The sequence below is a fragment of the Molossus molossus genome, unplaced genomic scaffold, assembly GCF_014108415.1.
Source record: "Molossus molossus isolate mMolMol1 unplaced genomic scaffold, mMolMol1.p scaffold_m16_p_21, whole genome shotgun sequence".
Taxonomy (NCBI): domain Eukaryota; kingdom Metazoa; phylum Chordata; class Mammalia; order Chiroptera; family Molossidae; genus Molossus; species Molossus molossus.
In genome coordinates, this window is record NW_023425357.1 from 10932907 (window position 1) to 10954158 (window position 21252).

The 21252-nt window shown below is 54.7% G+C and overlaps 1 protein-coding gene across 2 annotated transcripts; it reads right to left on the reverse strand.

Moving 5' to 3' along the window:
• Positions 1 to 1293: 1293 nt before the first annotated feature.
• On the reverse strand, positions 1294 to 20990 carry SIRT2 (sirtuin 2). Of its 2 annotated transcripts, XM_036275202.1 has the most exons (17): positions 20892 to 20952; positions 20049 to 20095; positions 19692 to 19771; positions 17200 to 17248; positions 16819 to 16932; positions 13917 to 13958; positions 13654 to 13760; positions 13507 to 13563; positions 12974 to 13042; positions 6466 to 6595; positions 3628 to 3687; positions 3310 to 3365; positions 3088 to 3164; positions 2954 to 3005; positions 2311 to 2381; positions 2124 to 2190; positions 1294 to 2004 (listed from the first exon to the last, which is right to left on the reverse strand). In XM_036275202.1, coding segments are annotated over exons 4-17 (1065 nt in total). In that variant the 5' UTR covers positions 17201 to 17248; positions 19692 to 19771; positions 20049 to 20095; positions 20892 to 20952; the 3' UTR covers positions 1294 to 1842. The 2 variants fall into 2 exon arrangements, with proteins under 2 accessions (XP_036131095.1, XP_036131094.1); XM_036275201.1 differs by lacking the exon at positions 19692 to 19771 and having other exon boundaries at positions 20892 to 20990.
• Positions 20991 to 21252: the final 262 nt, after the last annotated feature.

The window sequence follows — 21252 nt, forward strand, 5'->3', positions numbered from 1 at the left end:
CCGGTAACCTCTTGGTGCATGGGTTGATGCTCAACCACTGAGCCACACTGGCTGGGCTGGGCTATTTACTTATTTTTTTTTAATCCTCACCGAAGGACATTTTTCCATATTTTGTTCAGATAGAGTGGGAGGGGGAGAGAGAGAGAAACATCGACGTGAATGGGACACATCGAGTGGCTGCCACCCGCGCAACCCAATCTGGGCCAGGGACAAACTGCAACCGCGGTACATGCCCTTAGTGGGAATCGAACCTGGGTCTGTCTGGACTGCAAGCCGACGCTCTAACCGCTGAGCCAAACCGGCCAGGACTATTTACTTATTTTTTTAATTCATTTATTTTTGTTACAGATGTCCCCCCCCCAACCCTCCTCCCTTGTCTCCCACAAACACCCTTCTCCCTATCCCGCCCCCTACCAAGCATTGTTGTCTATATCCATTGGTTACGCATACATGCATTGTTAAGTTCCTTGGTTTCTCTAACCACCCCTCCTCCTCTGTGTCCCTCTCCTCTGAGGTTTGTCAGTCCAGACCCCACCTCTTAACCAGGTACAAAGCCCTATCGTGGGTGACCAGCTGAGGTGGGCATTTTTGAGTACTTCCCCGGTAGCACTCAGAAGTAGGAAACCTGGGTCCAGCATCCAGGCATCCCACAGATACCAAGTACAGGCCCAGAATCAGGTGCTGGTACCCAGGGAACAGAATAGGCCCTGCTCTCGGGGGCATCCATTCTTGTTGGGGTGGGAGAGAAGAGGGATAATAAATAGCCAAACAAATCAACCAGCCCACCGATCAGAATCCCAGGGTGTTAGGAAGTGGGGACCAGAGCAGGTGCCCTGTCCTGGGAGGAGCTGGCAGGAGGCCCCCTGAGGGGAGGAGGTGGGTGGTGCTGGGCAGGGCAGGATGGGGAGCTAACAGCAGAGGAGGCAGTGGGGGTAACAGTGCCAGCCGCTGGGTCCCTAGGGGCCTTACCTGTTCTCAGAGGAGAGGCCTGGAGGAGCAGGAAGCGAAAGTGTTCCTCACAAAGAGGAAGCTGAGCTGGCGGGGGAAGAGGCGGGGCTGGGGTATCAAATCGACCTTCCTCCCTCTTCCTGGGGGCTCAGGCCTCAGGTGCCAGGGCTTTGTTGGAAGGGGCCCTGGCAGCCTGGTGAGGCTCCCACCCACCCTGGAGACCCCTGCTGTTTCTCACGGGAGCCTGTGGATGTCCAGGTTTCCTTTAAGTGGCCGGAGATGTCACCCCCTCCCTCCAGCTGCTTCCCTGTGAGCCCACAGAAAGGAACAGCGAGGCCAGACAGCTGATGGTTAGTTTTTTGTTTTTAATTTGTCTCCAATAAGCAACATCATCCGTATGGAAATTGGGTCCTGAGTGAAGGCGGCCCAGCACCCACTTTGGGAGTTGGAGGCAGAGAGGTGGAAGGCCCCCCATTTGATGAGTTATGTTTGGCGGGCCCCTCCCCCACCCAGGGTAGGTTAAATCTGGTCTACCTGGCCACAGGCCCCTGGGATCAGTTGAGAGGATGGAGGCCCTGGGACCGTGTCCTAGGACAGTTAGAGATTTGGAGAAGCCCCCTGCTCCTCGGGGAGCAATTAGAGATTAGGGGAGGTTGGCCCTGGCCCCCGGGGGTGGTTAGAGGCTTGGCTGTTAGACAGGCTGCCCACACCTCAGCCCAGGGATGTTAGAGATTTGCCAGGGTCAGGGGGGCTGGGACTCCAGGTTTAGGAGTGAGTGGTTATGGGATTGAGGGAATGCTCTGAGCTCCCCAGACAAGAGCTGCAAGTTAGGGGGGGTCAGGGCTAGTTGGGGCTCAGCTGTTCCAAAGGAGCTGAGTGTCCTGCCCGGGAGACTCAGAGTTTCTGAGGTTTCTCCCCCTCCGCGGTCCTGACCTCCTCCTTGGGGGGAGGTGGGGACTTCCTGGGGGCAGCTGCAGTGGTGGGGTTGGGGCTCCTGGACCCCGACTGCGCATCAATGCTGGCATGCTCCTTCCGGACAAGGTCCTCCAGCTCCTTCTGCAGGGGACAGTGTTCCAGAGGTCAGAGGTCACCATGCCTCCTGGGGTCAGAGGACCCATGGGGCAGGGGTCCAGGGACTAGGCTCAGGGTGGGCTGGGGTGGCCCTGGCTCCTTACCTTCCATCCGAGGAGGTCAGCAAGGGCCAGGCAGCCCTGGTCACAGTCACCCAGCCAGGCCACATCCCTGCAGTGGAGGGAGGGTCAGCTCTCCCCAGCTCTGCCCGTTCCTGGGCCTTCCTGCCCTCCCTCCCACGGTGGACCTGTCCCTCACAGGCTCCGCCCCCACAGCAGCCCCAGGCCTCACCTATAGGCCTTCTTGGAGTCGAAGTCCATGCCTCCTCCGAGGCCCATCATCATGCCCAGGAAGGGGTCAGTCTGCAGGGAAGTGGGGACGAGGGGGGAGCTAAGAGCACTGGGTTTGTATCCTAGCTCCGTGACTTTGCTCAAGTGCCTGGCCTCTCTGAATCTCAGTCTTTATCTGTAGAGTGGGATGCTCACCAAACCACTCCCGGGTTGTACAGTGGCTGACACAAGGAAATGCTCACAACAGCGTCTACACGTGGCATGTTTGCCTGTTGGAGGGACATCGCTCTCCAGGGGAGCCCAGAGCTGGTGACTGACGCCACCGAGACCCTGGCTGTTCCGTCCCAGCAGCTGCAACAGCCCTGTTTTGGCTGCCATCGCTTTGAGCTGGGGTTATGTCACTTGCTCAAAAGGGTCCTGAATGACCCAGAGGCCTGTGAAATTTTAGGGTCAGGGCAGCCTAGAACTTGATGGCTCTGGGGTCTGGAATCCCTGGTCCTGAGCTGAGGGGTCTGAACTATTGGGCTCCCTAGAGACTGCCCCGTTGTCCAGAGGGAGCCAGTGGGAGGGAACGGGGACCCATGCGCATGCGCGGAGCGAGCAGGGAGGGAAGAACGGGAAGGTGTGAAGGAAAGCCGACTCACCTGGCCAGTTTTCTCCTTGTTGATGAGCAGGCGTGGGGTGGAGAGGGGTGCCCTGGGGGGATGGTGAGCTGAGTGGTGAGGACCTGTCCTGGCCCCCCTGGCCCCCAGCACCCCCAGCTCGGACCCCCACCTACTTGCTGATGAGGGACGCGAAGGGCTGTACTTGCAGGGAGGTGCCCATGATGACGAGCAGGTCCACCTTCCGGAAGTCCTGGGAGGACCGAGGGCCGTGAGGGCTCCGGACCCTCAGCAGAGGCTGGGCCCCGCCCCCGCCCCCACCCAGGTCCACAGACAGCCGGCGGGGCAGTGACCCTCCTCAGGGGGGCCAGGCCGTCCCCACGTGGGCTGACACTTACTGACTGAATGCAGGAGAAGAAACGCGGTGGCAGGTTCTCGCCGAAGAATACGATGTCTGAGTGGACACAGATGGATGGACAGACAGCACAGGACAGACAGAGAAAGACAGTGAACGGGGAGGCAGGCAGGCAGGAGCAGAAGGCAGACCTTCGGGCGGGGGCAGTGTGGAGCAGCAGTGACAGGCAGGGTAAGAACCTCTCCCCGGAGAGGAGTGACCAGAGGTGGGTGGATGGCGGCTGCGGCCTTCTTGGGAAGGGGCTAGTGGGGGGGGTTCCAGTCCAAATCGCCCTCAGTTGGTCCCGGGCCCCAAGGCTCACCAGGCTTCACCACACTCTGACACTTCTCGCACTTGGGAGTCACCTCGGAGAAGATCTTCTCTGGCGTGGAGAAGGGGGAGGGGAGAGGGAGGTGAGAGCTCTGGGGGGGCTGTAGCCTGCTGCTGCCCCCCTGACCCCCCTTCACTGTCCACACAGACACGCCTCAGTCACTGGGAGCCTCCTGGGGTAGCTGCCCTGCTCAGAAGGGACCCCCCTTCTCAGAGAACTGGCCCTCCCCTCTCCCTGCCCCAGGGTCCCAGGGTGGCTCCCAGCACCAGGCTTAGCTACCGAATGAAAGAAATCAGCAAAGGAGCAAGACACTTGCTCCTAACAGGGGCCACTGGACTCCCCAGCTCCTGACCTGGGGAATATGGAGTTGGGTTTTGTTTTGTTTTTTAATTGATTTTTAGAGAGAGAAGGAGGGAGAGGGAGAGAGAGAAAGAAAAACATCGATGAGAGGGAACACTGACTGGCCGCCTCCTGCAAGCCCCCCACTGGGGATCGGGCCCACAACCTGGGCATGTGCCCTGACCAGGAATTGAACCGGCGACCTCTTGGTGCATGGGTCGGCGCTCAACCACTGAGCCACACCAGCTGGACTGGAGTTGGGTCTTTGAGGGCAGCCCTGTTTCCTTCTGGGTCAGAGAGGCCTGGGGCCCCAGGTGGTGGTAGACGAGGGAAGCATATACAGGTGATCCTGGGGTGGGGAGAAATCTTTAGGCACAGCTGCTTCCCACCCCTGGGTTCTGTGACTGACCCCCGACACACACACACCATCCTTGTGACTGTCCTGCTCCTTATTGCTTATTGATTAAGGAAACTTGAAAAGCATTCTGTCACTTGCAACCCTTAGAATCCTAGCTCATTCATTCAACTGTTCATTCATTTCTTTGACAAATGTTTAGAGCCCTGTTTTAATGTCTGTCATTTACTTGAAAACATTTCTGCACTGACAGTGTGCTATTTTGTGGGTGCTGCATGTGATATCGCTGTCAGTGGACATAACAGGGTAATGTTAATTGTATGTCACCCCCAGCTGCTCGTGGCTGGGCTCTTCAGGCCTCCTCACCCCAGGGGCGGTCAGCTGGTGCTTTATCAGAAAGGCCACATTCCAGAGGCCCTACTACATGTAGATAAGTGATGTCCTTATCTCCCATGGACACCAGAGGCTTTGTGAAGTCAGCATAAAGAATGCCAGAGATGCCCTGGCCGGTTTGGCTCAGTGGTTAGTGTTGGCCCTCGGGCCAAAGAGTTATGGGCTCGATTCTGGTCAAGGGCACGTACCTCAGTTGCCATTTGTCCCAGGCCCTGGTTGGGGTTGTGCAGGAGGCAGCCAGTCGATGTCTCTCTCTCACATTGACGTTTTTCTCTCTGTCTCTCCCTCCTTCCCTCCCACTCTATCTGAAGATAAATGGAAAAATATTCTCCAGAGGATTAAAAAAAAAAAAAAAAAGCCCTGGCTTGTTTGGCTCAGCGGTTAGAGCATCGGCCTGCGGTCCAGAGAGACCTGGGTTCAGTTCCCGCTAAGGGCATGTACCTCAATTGCAGTTTGTCCCCGGCCCTGGTTGGGTTGTGCGGGTGGCAAGCCACTCGATGTGTCCCTTTCACGTGATGTTTCTCTCTCTCTCTCTCTTCCTTCTTCTCCCTCCTACTCTATCTGAACAAAAAAATGGAAAAATGTCCTCGGGTGAGGATTAAAAAAATAACAATAATAAAAATAAATAAAATGTCTTTAAAAAAAAAAAAAAGAATGCCAGAGATGTATTTCATGGGTGAAATAAGTGACTTCTTGTTTTTGTTGTTGTTATTAATCCTCACCCAAGGATATTTTTCCATTGATTTTTAGATAGAGTGGAAGGGAGGGAAGAAAGGAGGGAGTGAGGGAGGGAGAAAAAGAGAGAGAGAGAGAGAAACATTGATGTGAGAGAGACACATTGATTGGTTGCCCCCTGCACAACCCCAACAGGGGCTGGAGATCAAACCTGCAACCGAGTTACATGCCCTTTACTGGGAATCAAACCCGTGACCCTTTGGTCCATTGGCCGATGCTCTAACTGCTGAGTCAAACCAGCCAGGGCATAAGTGACTTCTCAGTCAGCACAGTGGATGTCAGAAGTAGGTTCTTGCTGGCATTCAAGAAATGTGGACTGGCTGTGTTATTTTCCTCTTGGACACTCTGCCCTTTTGTGACCAGGGACTATGACGTCAGCAAGCCCTGGCGCCTGCACCCGAGGGACGGTGCACCCCGCCTTCTACCCTGACCAGGCTGTGTCCGGCCTCACACTCCACAGATTCTGCTCCGCCTAGCAGAATGGTTGTCACGAGGCTACGGCGTCTTACATTCAGACGAGTCAAGCTGAACATTGCGCTCCTCGGGCGCACTAGCCACGTGCCGCGTGCCCCGCAGTCCCGGGAACGGAGCGGCTGCCAGAGCGGACAGCGCAGGTGTGGAAAGGTCCCTCATCTCTGAAAGTTCCGTCGGACAGTTGTGCTCTTCGTAGAACTGAGTCCCACTTGCCTTGACGAGAACCTCATGTCCGACAGGTCAGAGCCCCTCCAAGGGCAGGAGCGGGGGTTTCACGACCTCACCGCAGGCCGTGTGAGCGTGTGGGGGCCTCTCTGCTACAATGTCCCTGCGTGCGGCTGAGCTGGGTCTGGAGCTTGCACCCACCATAACCTGGCTGTGAGGTGGCGTTGGGAGCGATGAACCTCACTGTCACCTGAACTCTTTGGAGGGTGCCATTCTCTACTATGAAGAGCCACAGAGTTGGGCGGGGCAGAACCGTGCCCGCTGCGGGGAGGCCCAGTCCCTGGGCTGGATGACCTCCAGCCCCTCACCTTTCATCCAGCTGAGCGGGTACTCCTGCCGGCAGAGGGGGCTGACGCAGTGCGACGTGTGGAAGGTGCCGTGGGCCTCCACCAGGTCCTCGGGCTCCAGCCCTGCCACTCGCTCCAGGGTGTCGATGTTCTGGAGGGAGAGATGGAGGGCAGAGGGTCAGGAGTGACCCGCACTCTTCAGGGGCAGAAGGCAGAGCAGGGCGCTGGAGCCGAGAGGAACCAGTGGGCCAGGGAGAGAGAGAAGGAAAAAGCAAAGGGCGGGGTGTGTCCAAAAATGTGCTTATTCTGATGGTGCCACTGAAAGGGTAAAAGTCACAGATGCTGCCCTGGCTGGTTTGGCTCAGCGGTTAGAGCGTCGGCCTGTGGTCCAGAGAGACCGGGTTCGGTTCCCGATAAGGGCAGGCACCTCGGTTGCAGTTTGTCCCCGGCTCTGCTTGGGTCGTGCTGGTGGCAGCCACTCGATGTGTCCCTTTCACATCGATGTTTCTCTCTCTTTCTCTCTCCCTCCCTCCCACTCTATCTGAACAAAAAATGGAAAAATGTCCTCGGGTGAGGTTAAAAAAAAAAAGTCACAGATGCTTACAGGCACGGATCCCGACTCAGCCGTGTGTGAGCCCAGGCCCACGGCCACCACCAGCCCTTACGGCGTTTCTCTGCACATTCAGGCCACTGTGTTTCCAGCCACTTCTCCAATCCTTTGTCAGAACCACACACACGAGTACCACCTCCTAGAAACCCGTTGAGGTCATGTACAAATGTCCCCCGCCCGGCGTGCACAGCTGTGGGCAGCCCTGGGCGAGCAGTGAGCACCAGGACTCAGGAGGGACTGTCATCCTGTTTCGCAGTCAGGTTTCTGACTACGTCTGTGTCATTGAGAGCATCCTAACCTGTGTTCTTTTAAGACAGAGACACTTTCCTTGTGGACCAAACAAGAACATTCTCTTCCACATACACAGCTGTGCCCTCTCATTTTCCTCTAAACACGCAGCCCCTTGGGCGCAGCTTTTGTTTGCCCGCGAGGCAGATGCTGGCGGAGGACACTGGTGGGCCTGAGAGATGGCCCGTCCCGTGCAGCCCACAGCTGAGCCGACAAGGTTTCCTGGAGATTCCGCGGACAACTGAAAGGCTCCCTTTCAAGGGCCATCTGCTCTGTGCTCCCTGCCAGCAATCAGCTTACCCTCAAAACATGCAGACAAGCGTCGCTGTCCCCAGACTCTCTGCAGCTTTCCCCTCCCCCTCTCCACTAGAAATCCTACTTTGGCCTTTGTCACTTGATTCGACCTACTACTGATTCCCTTGTGCGTAAGCAGCATGTGTGCAAATAACTCAGTCGCATGAAGAACTGCCTACATGCCTGTTAATCTTTTTTTTTAATTAAATTAAATTAAAATTTTTTTCTCTATTGATTTTTGAGAGAACAAGGAAGGAAGGAGAGAAGATGGAAACACTGATGAGAGAGAACATGGACGGGCCGCCTCCTGCATGTCCCCCACTGGGATCGGGCCCACAAACTGGGCAGTGTCCTGACTGGGAATCGAACCGGCGACCTCTTGGTGCATGCGTGGATGCTCAACCACTGAGCCACACCAGCCGGGTGCCTGTTATTCTTTGACGCCACATATAATCAAGAAACCACAAACAAAAACAAAGAATGAGGCCGACCTGTAGGTACTGACATGAAATGAGCTCGCCAAGGTGTTCAAGGGCAAAAAAAGCACAAAGGCAGTGTGTACAGGATGTGAAAAAAACATTTGAATTTGTGTGTCTGCTGGCCTATATATAGAGTATCTTCAAAGGACACACGGAGGAGCGAACAACAGTGGCCTGCAGGGAGGGAACTAGCCAGGCAGTGTGGCCCATGGAAGTTCTGTCCTAAGGGACAAGCGCTCCCTCGCCAGTGTGGCTCAGTGGTAAGACCCTGGTTGGGGTCCTGCAGGAGGCAACTGATAGATCAATCACATCCGATTGATGTTTCTTTCTCTCTCTCCTTCCTTCTCTAAAAATCAATGGAAGAAGATCATCACGTGAGGATTAACCAAAATAAATAACTAAATAAAGGACAAGCACTGAACTGCCGCGTGGAAGCGGGTCACGGAGAGTAGTGGCCCGGGGCAAGGGTGAGCAGGTCCTGGAGCGGGCAGTGGCCACTCGGCTCCAGCCAGCCGTTCTCCCTGGGAAAGCCACCCCGGGTGCAGCTCTTTCAGGAGGAGACTGAAGTCTGGATTTGCACCCGAAATCTGATTTTTTTTTTATCCTCACCCGAGGACATTTTTCCATTTTTTGTTCAGATAGAGTTGGAGAGAGAGAGAGAGAGAGAGAGAGAAACATTGATGTGAAAGGGACACATCGAGTGGCTGCCACCCGCACAACCAACCAGGGCCGGGGACAAACTGCAACCGACATATATGCCCTTAGCGGGAACCGAACCCGGGTCTCTCTGGTCCGCAGGCTGATGCTCTAATCACTGAGCCAAACTGGCCAGGGCCCCATATCTGATTTTTAAACCTTGCTTCCCTTTGTGTCGCATCCCTGCCAGACACATTAGCAACGTCGGCGTTTACACAGCCTGGGGCTGCTGTGTGGGGTGGGTATGGAAGGTCGTCCAGACAGGGGATCAGCATCTGAGATCTTGCTCCCAACACATGTCATCAGTTTGGTGAAATAAACACTTATGATAATTTTCTTTGAAGTGCGGCTGTATACCATGAAAAGGTAAGCTAAGGTGGGAGACCAATGCATTATGGTGACAAAGGACTTCCTTTAGCTGCCTGGTTACAAGATTCTCACGACAAGTGAAAGAGAAACAAAGGCAAATAAACTGGTGGTAACGAAAAAAAGAAAGAAAAAAAAAGAAAAGAAAGCCAATTGCAAATCCTACGTGCAGTGTGGAGGCATGTACGTAAAAGAACGTTTTGCGGTGGCGATCCCAGTGACATGAGTGAACAGGACACCTGTCCTCACATGTGAGAGGGTACTTGTGCCTTGAGGTAAAACCGCATGACATTTGGCTTCAGAGCTGCTGCGTCGTCACAATTCAGAAAGAAGTGAAGACGGCGTGTTCCAGAAAACTGGGTCAGTGATTCAAACAGGGGCCGAGCTCAAGGAAGAGGGTGTCAAAGTTGAAAAAAATGGTTTCGTGAAATGTGAGAGTGGAAAGATTTGTTTTCTCCTTTTATCTATTTTAGGGAGTATGCCGTCTTGAATATTATGTGTAGTCAAATTTTGTGCATTAAATATTGCAGCTGGAGGGGAAACCTGCAGAGTGCACTTGGACCCCGGGAGGTATTCGCGTTGGCTCTCACGTAAACACAGCGGGCAGCTGGTGTACTTTCATGGTCAAGGGCAGGGGTTTTGCCTCTGCAGAGGGGGAAGTGAGCCTACTGAACAGCCCTGATAGGCCACATGTCCTGGGCCTGGGCTTCCCATGCCGGACCCTGCGATCTCATCCTGTCTGGTGAGTTTAAACATTGTCTATATGCTGCCCCTCTGGCTCAAGTCCTGTGTCCAACCCTCTGTCCACATCTCCACGTGGGCATCTCAACCTCAATAGGTCTCACAGCAAAATCCTCTGCCGCCATCCCCACAACCTCCCACCCTGTCGGTTCAAAGCTGCAGGTGCTCAGGCTGAGAGCTGTCCAGCGTCCTTGACACCTCTGTCAGAAATCATTTCATAGCCAATCTATCAGCGAGTCCTGTTGGTTCCATCTTTAAAATGGATTCAGCCCTGGCCAGTTTGGCTCAGCGGTTAGAGCGTCGGCCTGCGGTCCCGAGAGACCAGGGTTCGGTTCCCGCTAAGGGCACGTACCTCGGTTGCGGTTTGTCCCCGGCCCTGGTTGGTCGTGCGGGTGGCAGCCACTCAATGTGTCCCTTTCACATCGATGTTTCTCTCTCTCTTCCTCTCTCCCCCTCCCACTCTACCTGAACAAAAAATAGAAAAATGTCCTCAGGTGAGGATTAAAAAAAAAAAAATGGATTCATATCCCTGGCCGGTTTGGCTCAGCAGTTAGAGCGTCGGCCTGTGGTCCAGAGAGACCCGGGTTCGATTCCTGCTAAGGGCACGTACCTCCATGGCAGTTTGTCCCCGGCCCTGGTTGGGTCATGCAGGGGCAACCACTCGATGTGTCCCTTTTACATCGATGTTTCTCTCTCTCTCTCTCCCTCCCACTCTATCTGAACAACAACAACAACAACAACAAAGAAAAATGTCCTCAGGTAAGGATTAAAAAATAAAAATAAAAATAAAAATAAATAAAATGGATTCATACCTGCCCTTTCTTCACCTCAATAGTTCCCCCCTGGCCCAGCCTCTCTCATCTCCTGCTTAGACCATCACCACAGCCTCCTCCCTGGTCTGTCTCCCCCTCCCCACTGCACCCACAGTCTAGCCCCTACAGGCAGCCAGAGGGACACCTGACCTCGCCCCTGCCCTGTCCAGAGCCCTCCTGTGACACCATCTTGCTCGGGGTAAAGGACAAAGTCCTACCCATGGCCCCGGAGGCCACATATGGTCTGCCCCTGTCACTGCCTTGACCTCTTCCCTCCATTCCTACTACTGTCCTTTCTCACTCAGATCCAGTTTCTTGAACACGCCAGTGTCCCTAAGGGCCCTGCACTGGCTGTTCCCTTGCCTGGGAAGCACTCCCCTAAGATAATCCCACAATCCCCCCCCAGGCCTTTGTCAGCAAGGCCTTCCTGACACTGTGTTCACAGCACCCACCCCACACAGAGGCTCAGACTCCCCTTTCTGCTCGGCCCTGCCCCACAGAGCTGTAGCGTCCGCCACACCAGGTAACTTTACTCATCCACTGTCTCTCCCCACCTCAGTGTCCGCCTCAGGAGGGCAGGGATGCCTGCTCTGTTTGCTGCCAGCAGGGCCTGGCACTAGGCTGGCACTCAGTAAACATTTGTGACAGAAGCTGACAAGCCGGGATGCCGGCAGGGCCAAGGTGAGGAGTCCATGAAATCACCCCCGGGGCACAGGCTTCAGGTGAGCTATTTGTATCATGTCTGAACATATCCTGTGGATGAGGCTGACCCTCTGGGAAGACAGGTCAGGCTTATCCTGAGCCTGGGCTCCTCCTAGGAGGTGAGCGTCCCCTTCCCCACACCGCCAGCTCCAGGCAGGAGCACTTGCCCCCATTTGGGAAACCTGGACCTACAAAGAATTCATCCTCCCCCTGGTGGCGGCTTCTGAGGCTGCAGGCTCCAGAAGACCAGGAGCAGGAAGGAAATGTTAGATACCTATTTCTATTCATGTGTTCTCTATTTTATACTTTGGGGTTCTGAGGTATAAATTATAGCATGCACAATATCTTGTGATTTCAATATATAAACATAAAACAAAGGGAGAGGCACAGACATTTTACTTTTTTTTTTGGTACATGCCCCTAGCAGGAACCGAACCCAGGACTCTCTGGTCGGCAGGGCGATGCTCCAACCGCTGAGCCAAACTGGCCAGGGTGAAGCACAGATGTTTTTTACTGTTAGGAGTGTGAGATCCCAGAAGTCTTGCTGACTAGTCCAAGGGCCAACAAGGTGAGCCATCCTTGCCTGAGCACCTCAGGCTGAGGCCTTTGGCTCAGCACTGGACATGGATGAACCAGGGACCCCTGGCCCATATGAGTCCTTTGTGAAAATGAAAAAAAGATGCCCCTTTGTTTTTTTTTCATCCTCACCAGAGGACATTCCTCCATTTTTTGTTCAGGTAGAGAGAGAGAGAGAGAAACATCGATGTGAAAGGGACACAGCGAGTGGCCGCCACCCACACGACCGACCAGGGCCCGGGGACAAACCGCAACCGAGGCACGTGCCCTTAGCGGGAACCAAACCCGGGTCTCTCAGGACCACAGGCTGATGCTCTAGCCCCCTTTCCTTTTTTTTTCATCCTCACCCGCGGACATTTTTTTTTGCATTTATCTTCAGTTAGAGCGGGAGGGAGAGAGGGAGGAAGAGAGACAGAGAAACATCAACGTGAGAGAGACACATTGACTGGTTGCCACCCACACGACTCCAACCCGGGCCGGGAACAAACTGCAACCGAGGTACCTGCCCTTAGCGGGAACCGAACCCGGGACTCTCTGGTCCACAGGCCGATGCTCTATTCGCTGAGCCAAACCTGCCAGGGCAAGATGCCCCTTTCTTAAGGCACTACGTCCCCCCATTAAGATACTGTCAGTGTACAGATGTTGTTAGATCCAGTCACTCTGGTATCATCTGCTGGAAAACCCTAATCTATATGAAATCTGGTGCAAACGAGGTCCCCTCCCCTCACACACGAGGTCCTCGGTGAGCACACACAGGATGGCCCAGAGGGGAATTCACTGCCACGTCACCACAGACCTGAGAGCACGCAGCTGTTCTGGCCTCCGCTTTATAAAAGGGCAAACTGAGGCTGAGCGGGGAAATGACTCACTGCAGGTCACACGCCGGAGCAGCAGTGCCCGGAGCTCCCAGCAGGAGGCGCCAGGCCCCGGGCAGCCCCGCCCCGGGGACGCCCCGCCCCGCCTACCTGCGTGTAGCAGCGCAGCAGCAGCCCCTTCTCCTTCAGCAGGCGGATGAAGTAGTGACACACGGTGGGCTGGAGGGGAGCAATCACAACAATGCTGACGATAGGGAGGTCTCCCCGCTCCACCCTGTGCCGGGCACTGTTCCGGGCACTGTGCCTGTCCTACCGCACGGAATAATCACATTGCCCTTGTGAGGCCGAGAGCATGAGCCCATTTCACAGATGAGGGAACTGAAGGTTGGAGGGTTGGGATTCTTACACAAGCAGCCTGTCTCCAGAGTCCGGGCTTTTACACGGATTGTTCGCTCATTTAAGTTAACAACCCCTTCCGTACAATCTCGTCAGTTTCATTTTACAAATGGGAAAACCGAGGCTCCAGATCAAAAGAGAAGGCGGTGAGGGATCAGGAGTCAGACACAGGCAGTCTGGGCCCCGAGCCCATGTCCTTAATGACTGTCTGACATTTGTCCAAGGGGCCTTCCCGTGCCTGCTGTCCACTAACCTTTCCTGTGCCCCCCAGGCAAAAAAGAGCTCACCTTGAATTGCCCGGGATAGAGCTCCTTGGCCAGGGCAAAGAAGGGCTCCGGATGTTTCTGTGGGAGAGCGAAGGGCAGGCGACATGAGAGCAGATGACGCTGTTCTGTCCCCCAGCCCCATCACTGCAGACATTCCTCTGCACATACCTTGAAATAGCCAATCTCAAAGATGGCCTCTGGGTAGGGAAGATGATACTTCTGCAGGTTGGCATAGAGGCCCGTGGATGGGGAGCGGAAGTCGGGGATGCCCGCAGCTGGGGGAGAGGGTGCAGGAAGCAGTCCATCAGGGACCTGGGCCCCGTCTATACCACAGTAACCTTCCCAAGTGAGGGCCTAGACATGGCTCCCCCAAGCCTCTGGAAGGGGTTCCCCCAAACGAGGGGGTGGCTACTGGGGGAGGGGGCACTTACACGTGGAAATTCCAGCTCCCACCAAACAGATGACCCTGCGACCTGGAAGAGAGGAGTTTATGCAGCATGTGACATGGTTTGCTCAGCCCCAAAGTAACACCAGCTGTCACAGGCCCTGACACTCCACCTGGGGCCAGGCCCTGCAGCAAACATTTCAGATGCATGACTGGCCCTCCCAACCATCTTGAGGCAGGTAGTGTTAACATCCCCATTTTACAGGTGAGGAAACCAAGGCTCACAGAGGGGAAGCAGTCACACAGTCGACTGGTGGAAGAGCCAGGATGGGGACAAAGAATCTACTGTTTGAAATTATACCAATTAGTTGAGAAAAGGCCACTTAGAGAGAAGTTTCTGCCTCTAACTAGATCTAGACAAAACTAGATCTTAATGAGGAGGCTATGGTAGTGATTCCCCCAGAAGAGCTACAGGTTATTGTAAAAATCTCTGGCAACATCTCATCTTTTGGACACAATCTTTCTTTTTTTAAAAATCCTTACCCAAGGATATTTTTTCATTTATTTTCAGACAGAGTGGGGGTGGGGGGAGAGAGAGAGAGAGAGAGAGAAAGAAACATTGATGTGAGAGAGACACATGGATTGGTTGCCTTCCGCACAACCCAGACCAGGGCCGGGGATCAAACCGCAACCGAGGTACGTGCTCTTGACCTGAATCGAACCTGAGACTCTGTGGTCTGCGGGCCGATGCTCTAACCGCTGAGCCAAACCAGCCAGGGCTTTTGGACACAATCCTGAATGACCATCTATTTCTAGCATATTATACACACCCCTTTCCTCTGTAATCAAACACACATCGGTCTGGCAGTGTTCGGGTGGAGACCAGATTTGCCACTCTCAGACTGAAGGCTTTGAGCCTGGCCCTCCTGCTCACAGCGGGGAACCCCAGTTCAGAACCCCCTCTGACTTCAGTTCCGACTCTGTTAAATAGGCACAATTACAGCACTTGCCTCACGGCTGTTGAGAGAATGACTTTATTCCTGTAAAACCCAGAACTGTGCCCAGCACTGAGCAAACACTGTACAGCTGACCCCTGAACAACGTGGGGGTTTAACAGAGGTGACCCCACCCCACCCAGGCAGTTCAAAATCCATGTATAACTTCTGACTCCCCCAAAACTTAACTACTAATAGCCTACTATTGACTGGAATCCTTACCTATAACATAAAGAGTCAATTAATACATATTTGTACGCTATATGTATTATATACTGCATTCTTCCAGAAAAGTAAGCTAGAGAAAAGAAAATCTTAAGGGAGAGGAAATAAGTTTACAGCCTCAACTGTGGACGTATTCGCTATTATTCTTTGAGTCAACTGTACTAAATTTCTTGAGATCCATGATTTGTATGCATATAAGCACCCCCCGCCCCATTTTACCAGCTTTCAGCAAAGAGGATGGGAAGACATAGCAGAGGTCGAATCATTTCACAATAGCCCAGTAGCCTCTTCGGCTGCTGGCTGGCAGGCGGCCCTGCCACGCAGCCCTGGCATCTGCCCGTCAGCTGATGGACACACACAAGTGAAGCCCTGTGAGCCGGTCACCTCTGGGGTGTCCTGTCCAAAGGAGGACCTGCCACGGCCTCGGCCCTCGCTTCAGTCCCAGGAACGCCATCAGACCTGGCTGGGCTGGACCCAGGGAGGGGCCGTGGGGGAGGGAGCCTGTACTCTGGATTCAGGGGGCCTGGGCTTGAGTCCTGACTCAGCCTCTAATTAGCTGTGTGACCCTCCACCAAGTCACATCCTCTCTGTGCCTCAGTTTCCTCCTCTGTCCAGATCATTCCTGTAATGACCTCACAGGTCTAATGATGGGAAGATCAAATGAGACGAGGCCTGTCAGGTGCTTGGCCCAGCGCTTGGCAAACAGCGAGGGCTCTGTTATCATTTCTTATTATCCCCTCACAGGCCCGCTCATGAGCCAATTATCCTAAAATCCAGGTGCAGAGGGACGGAGGAACAAAAGCTTTGTAGCCACTGCCTGTGTCCTCTGGGGCCTACCTGAGCCAGAGGCTGGCTGCAGACAGCTGCCCGGTCTGCCCGGGACAGGGAGGCTCGGGTGGCGGCCTGGCTGCCCAGGGAGGGAGAGGAGGGAGCGGGCAGCAGCTGGAGGACAGGGGAACTGGAGAAGACGTCCTCCACAAAGGCCTGTTCAGGACCCTCAAAGGGTCGATTGTTCTAACAGAGGACTGCCAAGGGCCTGGTTTCTCAGACTCTGTGACCTCGACTCACAGCAAGAAATATAAACTACACGGTGACCCAGTAAAGAGCATCTACACACCGCCGCCGAAAGAAGCTTCCTGTGATGATTATTAATCACAGGGAACACTAACACAGCCCTGTGCCACGTCCTGCCCCAGACATTTACATCTTCATTAATCTGTTAACCTCTAGTAACTCTAAGAGATAAACACTATTATTATCAGCTTCGCTCGATCAAACAGGCCTGGTCAATCAGAGCACAGTCATTAGTTCAGCAATGGAGATGTGACCCAGGTCTGGCCAATCAGACGCGGTGATTGGTTTGGGGTAAGAACGTGACCCCACCTGCAGGTGACGCCAATCTCTGCTGTTTTGCTGGAACCACTGGGAGAAAGGTGCTCTCTTCAGTGGGAGCGGGGAGCTGCCGGGAGCCACCCTGACCCCAACACGGAGGAAAGTGGCACCAGAGAGGGTTAAGAGTTTTGACATCATGGAAGCCCCGCACTCAGCCTTGCTTCAAGCTGGATTCTAGTTAAGCGGTCAACAGGCTCGTTTTCGGCATAAACCCGTTGGAAATGGGTTTCTCTTTACTTGCAGACAAAAGGTGTCAATGGTTCGAGTGGCTGGGGCTGGGGAGTCACTTGGGGCCAGGAGGGGGATGCGGCCCACTGCGGGTGGGGGAGGACTTACAGCGCTCACTCAGCATGTAGTGGGCCACCCCTTCCAGGGTTAGGTTGTCCAGCAGACGCTCCTTCTGGGTGCCCAGGCCCAGTGTCTGGGAGAAGAAATTCCGCAGGAAGTCCACTGGCCAGAAACAAGGGAGACAGCAAGTGGACATTCAGGCCGGGTGCAGAGGGTCAGAGGGGCCCTGCCCCAGCCCAGGGATCCCTGCCTCCCCACAACTCCAGGCACCATGCCCGACCCAGCCAGGGGCTCCATGGCCTTGACACTGCACCATTTTCACACACCTGAATGTCACCCCTGATGGAGGTGAGGGGTATCACCCAGACCCCTGCCCTAAACCACCCCCACCTCAGCCCCGCAGAACAGGCTCCTAAGAGAGATACTCACTCTCTGCTTCTCCACCAGCCGCTCCTTCCTCAGTGTCTGAATCTGAGTCCTGGAAGGGGTGGGGGTGGGGTGGCCAGGCCCAAGAAGTGGGATTAGGAAGTGGGGGGTGGGGTGACACCCCAGTTTGGGGAAAGGCTCTGGGCTGGAAGGTGGGCGCAAGGAAGTGAGGGGCGAGGGAGGGACGGCTCTGGGGGCGGTGTGTGGGCTCTGGGACAGGGGTCTTGTGTTGGGGACCTGGCCTGCCACTCCCAAGGAGCATCATCTCACGTGAGTGACTGCTTTTGAGTCTTAGAGCTCCTCGTCTTGGAGGTGGACCTCAGAGGACACCCACCTCAGCGGACTATTGTGAGATGAAACGAGTTAACCCGGGCAGGTGCTCAGACAGCAGCCAACACTTCCTAGTGGTGACTGTGGCTCTTTCCTGGGCCAAGTCCACATTCTCCCTCTTGTCCCCCCAGCTCCTCTGCAGCCCTCCTCACCAAAGCCACTCCATAATAATGCAATAATGTCAGCGAAGACACTTTGGTCTTAGCCCTCCAGCTGGAAGTCCCTCCCTCTCCTTTATCGACTCCTCCTCTTGGCCAGGCTCCCAAATTGCAGATCTTGGGACTCGGTCCTGGGCCTTCCTGCTTCCCTAGGGTGGCTGCCTCATCCATGCCGGTGGCCTCAGCTCAGTCACTGATGATGCCACCTCTCTGATCCAAGGCTGGCATCATCTTGACACCTCACTCCCACTGTGTCCCAAACTGGTCTCCATCTCTCAGTCTGCCACAGGCGTCCAGCCTCCCTCCCTTGCTCTCCTGCCATAATGTGTCCCCTCCTCAGTGCTCCACCTGGCCCAGCCTGACCTCTCCCTTGGGGCCCCCCTGTCCCAGCCTCCTAGCCAGGCTCCCAGCCTGTCTCCCCTCTGATCCACCCACCACCCTCTCTGTCATGGCCTGTCTGGGCTGGTTTACTCCCCTCCACTTCATAAGCCCTTCTCTTTGGTGTCTCCAGTCTAATCATCTCATCACCAACATCTACAAGGTCCACCATGATGTCAGCTCCACAAAGGCAGGCGTTTTTCGTGTTCACCACTGGATGTCCAGCACCGAGAATAGGGTCTGGCACCTGGCAGGAGCTCCAGAACCATCCACCACTGAACGAATGAACACCTGTCTGCTAGACCAGGGCTGGGCGCTGCATTGGCTCTGGTAAAAGCTACTGACCAACTCATTGTCCTGCTTAAAACCCCTGTAATAACCCCCTCCCCCATCACTGGTTCCAAGTCTTTTTGAATAGGAACCTCCATTCCAAACATATTTATATTTTTTATTGCTTTTTAGATTTGTATAAGCTTTGCAAAAAGTCTGACTTTTAGATAAGGTATAACTTGGGGCACCTGACTCATAATTCCACCCCGTTCCCCCCAAGATGACCACTATTAACAGTACAATGGTAATTACTCCAGATTGTTTTCTCTGAATATGAAATTCATCCTTTCCCCAGAACTGGGTTGTACCATAGCACAGTGCTGCACCTTGTATCTTCTGCAGAACAAAATACTACAGACCCACCTCGTTCTCTAAAGCAGCTGCATAGTATTGCATTGTAAGGAGGTCCCATAGTTCACTTAACCCGTCTACTGACAGCCACTTGGGCTGTTTCCAGATTTGCCCCATTGTGGACAATGCTGCAATTTACGCCCTTGAATCGCTCTCTTTGGGACTGAGGATCGTTTTTAACATTAAACCTTTTTCTCTGACAGTGGCCTTGCTTTGGGAGGCCCTGGCCTGACAGGAAGCTTCTGCATTGCCTACAACCCAATAGCGATTTTGCTGCTGGGGCTGGGGGGCATTCTTTCAGGCTGCAGACCGCAAGGCTCTGTGGAGGGACTCAAGGGCCCTGCCCAATATGTGGGAGCAACTTGGCTTAAGCAGCAGCTGGAGCCACTCGCAGGGCCTTCAGGCCTCTGTAAGTCAGCCTGCCTACCCCTCTCCGAAGCATCTGGAAGGCAGTATGCCCCGTGCTGGGTTGCAAACCCTTCCCTGCTCTTCTAGCTGAAGGATACAGGACAGGACTCTTAACAACTGCGACTCAAATTCCTCATCTGTAAAATGGCCACAATAGGCTTTGACCCCCACAGGAATGCTGGGAAGATGAAATGAGATGATGCCCATAAAGCACTGAGCAGAGTGCCCGGCTGAAGTAAGTACTCAATAAATGCCACCCATGCGCACAATTAGCTGAGCACCCCCAGCCGCTGCCAACTGAACACATCACACTCCTCCAGGCTCCCAGGTCTTTGCATGAGCTGTACCCCCTGCGTGGAACACCAGTTCTCACCTTGCTAAGATGCTAAGTCACTCTTCACGCACTATAAATGTGCCTACCTCAATCTGACTCCTAGACCAGCCTGTGGATTCCTCCAGGGAAGGGACTGGCTGGAATCTCTGTGACCCCACAAAGTTTCCCTGGGCTCCCACAGTGCCCCGAGCTATTTTCATAATCACCCTGTAGGATCAATTTCAGTCACTTGTCCATGAAATCCTTGAGTTCAAGGACCAAGTTGGATGCCTGTCTCTTCCAGGGGCTGCATAAATGAAGTTCAGAAGGGATTGGAGGAGGGGAGACGGCAAGGAAAGAGGAAAGTTCAGGAGGGCAGCCCTGGGGTTGAGGCTGCACACTCTTCTCTGACAGCCCTCAGAATCCACCATTCCCCAGGAGGCTGAACTGGGAAGTGGGGCGAGGGACTGGGGCTATGAGTTGAGGGCCCTGGGGTAACTCTCCCTTCTGTCACCTCCCCCAGGGGAGTGGGGTGTGGGAACAAGTCCATCTCTCTCCTTCCCTCCACCCTTCCCCCATCTCACCTGGGCCTCCTGCACCTTCCCTGCCTGGGTCTCCACAGGGTCAGAGGCTGGGGGAGGAGGGGGAGCAGATGTGGTTACAGTGGGGGGAATGGTTAAGGAGTTATGAAGGGCTTCAAAGCAGGGGGCTGAAGGCAAGAAGACCCACCAAACTAGTTATACTGGGATACGGGGTGGTGGTAGAGGGAGGGAGGGAGGGGATGGGGAAAGCAGAGTGGAGAGAGCTGGGAGGAGACAAAGGGGCTGAGGCATGAAGGTTTAGGAGAGGGAGAAAGTAAAGGATACAGGTTATGGAGGACGCCTAAGGAGGAGTTAGGCCGGACAGAGTGTGAGTGTGTGCCGGGGAAGATTAGGTTTACAGAGGTAAGTTTAGAAAGGAAGAGAAAAGGGAAGAGACACTCAGACTGGAGGTGAGTGTGGGAGAGGAGGTACGGTGGGGATGGTCTGTTTAGGAGAGACACAGAAACTAGAGGGAAGAGATAGGAGGGGACATCAGGGGTCCCCTAGCATCCTACAGTTCCCCCTAACAACCAGGTACCCTTAGCAACCGGGACAGCAGTAACCTAAGTCCTTCACAACGAGGGTCCTTGGCACCCAAGGTGCGAGAAACACGCGATGATCAGTAACTTAGTAGACATGGCAAATGGACCCGTAAAACCTCGCGACCCAGAAACCCACCAACCTAGCAATATGGATCACTTAGCAACGGCCCCCCGAACCCCACTCCTCCCCATGCAGGCCCTATCTCCTGCCCCACCACGCCCGCCCTTGGGCCCCGGGGCCTGCAGTCCTCAGCCAGGCCCCGGCGCGGCCCGGCCCAACCCTCCCACGGAGGTTCCGACTCACGGTCCGGCTCGGCCATGGGCGCGGGGCGGGGACCCTCGGGGCTGTCACCGACTGCTCGGCCCGTGACGGCACCGGAAACAGTAGGGGCAGAGATAGGACAGAGAACTACAACTCCCAGCAGCCAGCGCAGCCGCATACAAGCTTTTGCACAACTTCCGGCGCACGCCCTTTTTAGGTAAGAAAACACAGGCAAGGGCCGGACTACGAGTCCCTAAGTGCCCCGCGCCGGTAGCCATGTTGATAAAGGGCGCCGGGAAAATGCGCGGACCGGTAGAGAGCAGTAATTCATATAAAAACTCTGATTGGCCATGGTCCGCAAGGGGGCGGGGCTTGAGCGATTTAGCCTACTCTGATTGGGTAT

Excerpts from the sequence above, each read along its gene's own strand:
- SIRT2 (XM_036275201.1), bottom strand. Across the intron at positions 3,688-6,465 it reads CCCGCTCAGCTGGATGAAAG|AGAAGATCTTCTCCGAGGTG; the intron begins GTGAGGGGCTGG and ends TCTCCACGCCAG. Across the intron at positions 2,382-2,953 it reads ACAAGGAGAAAACTGGCCAG|ACTGACCCCTTCCTGGGCAT; the intron begins GTGAGTCGGCTT and ends ACTTCCCTGCAG.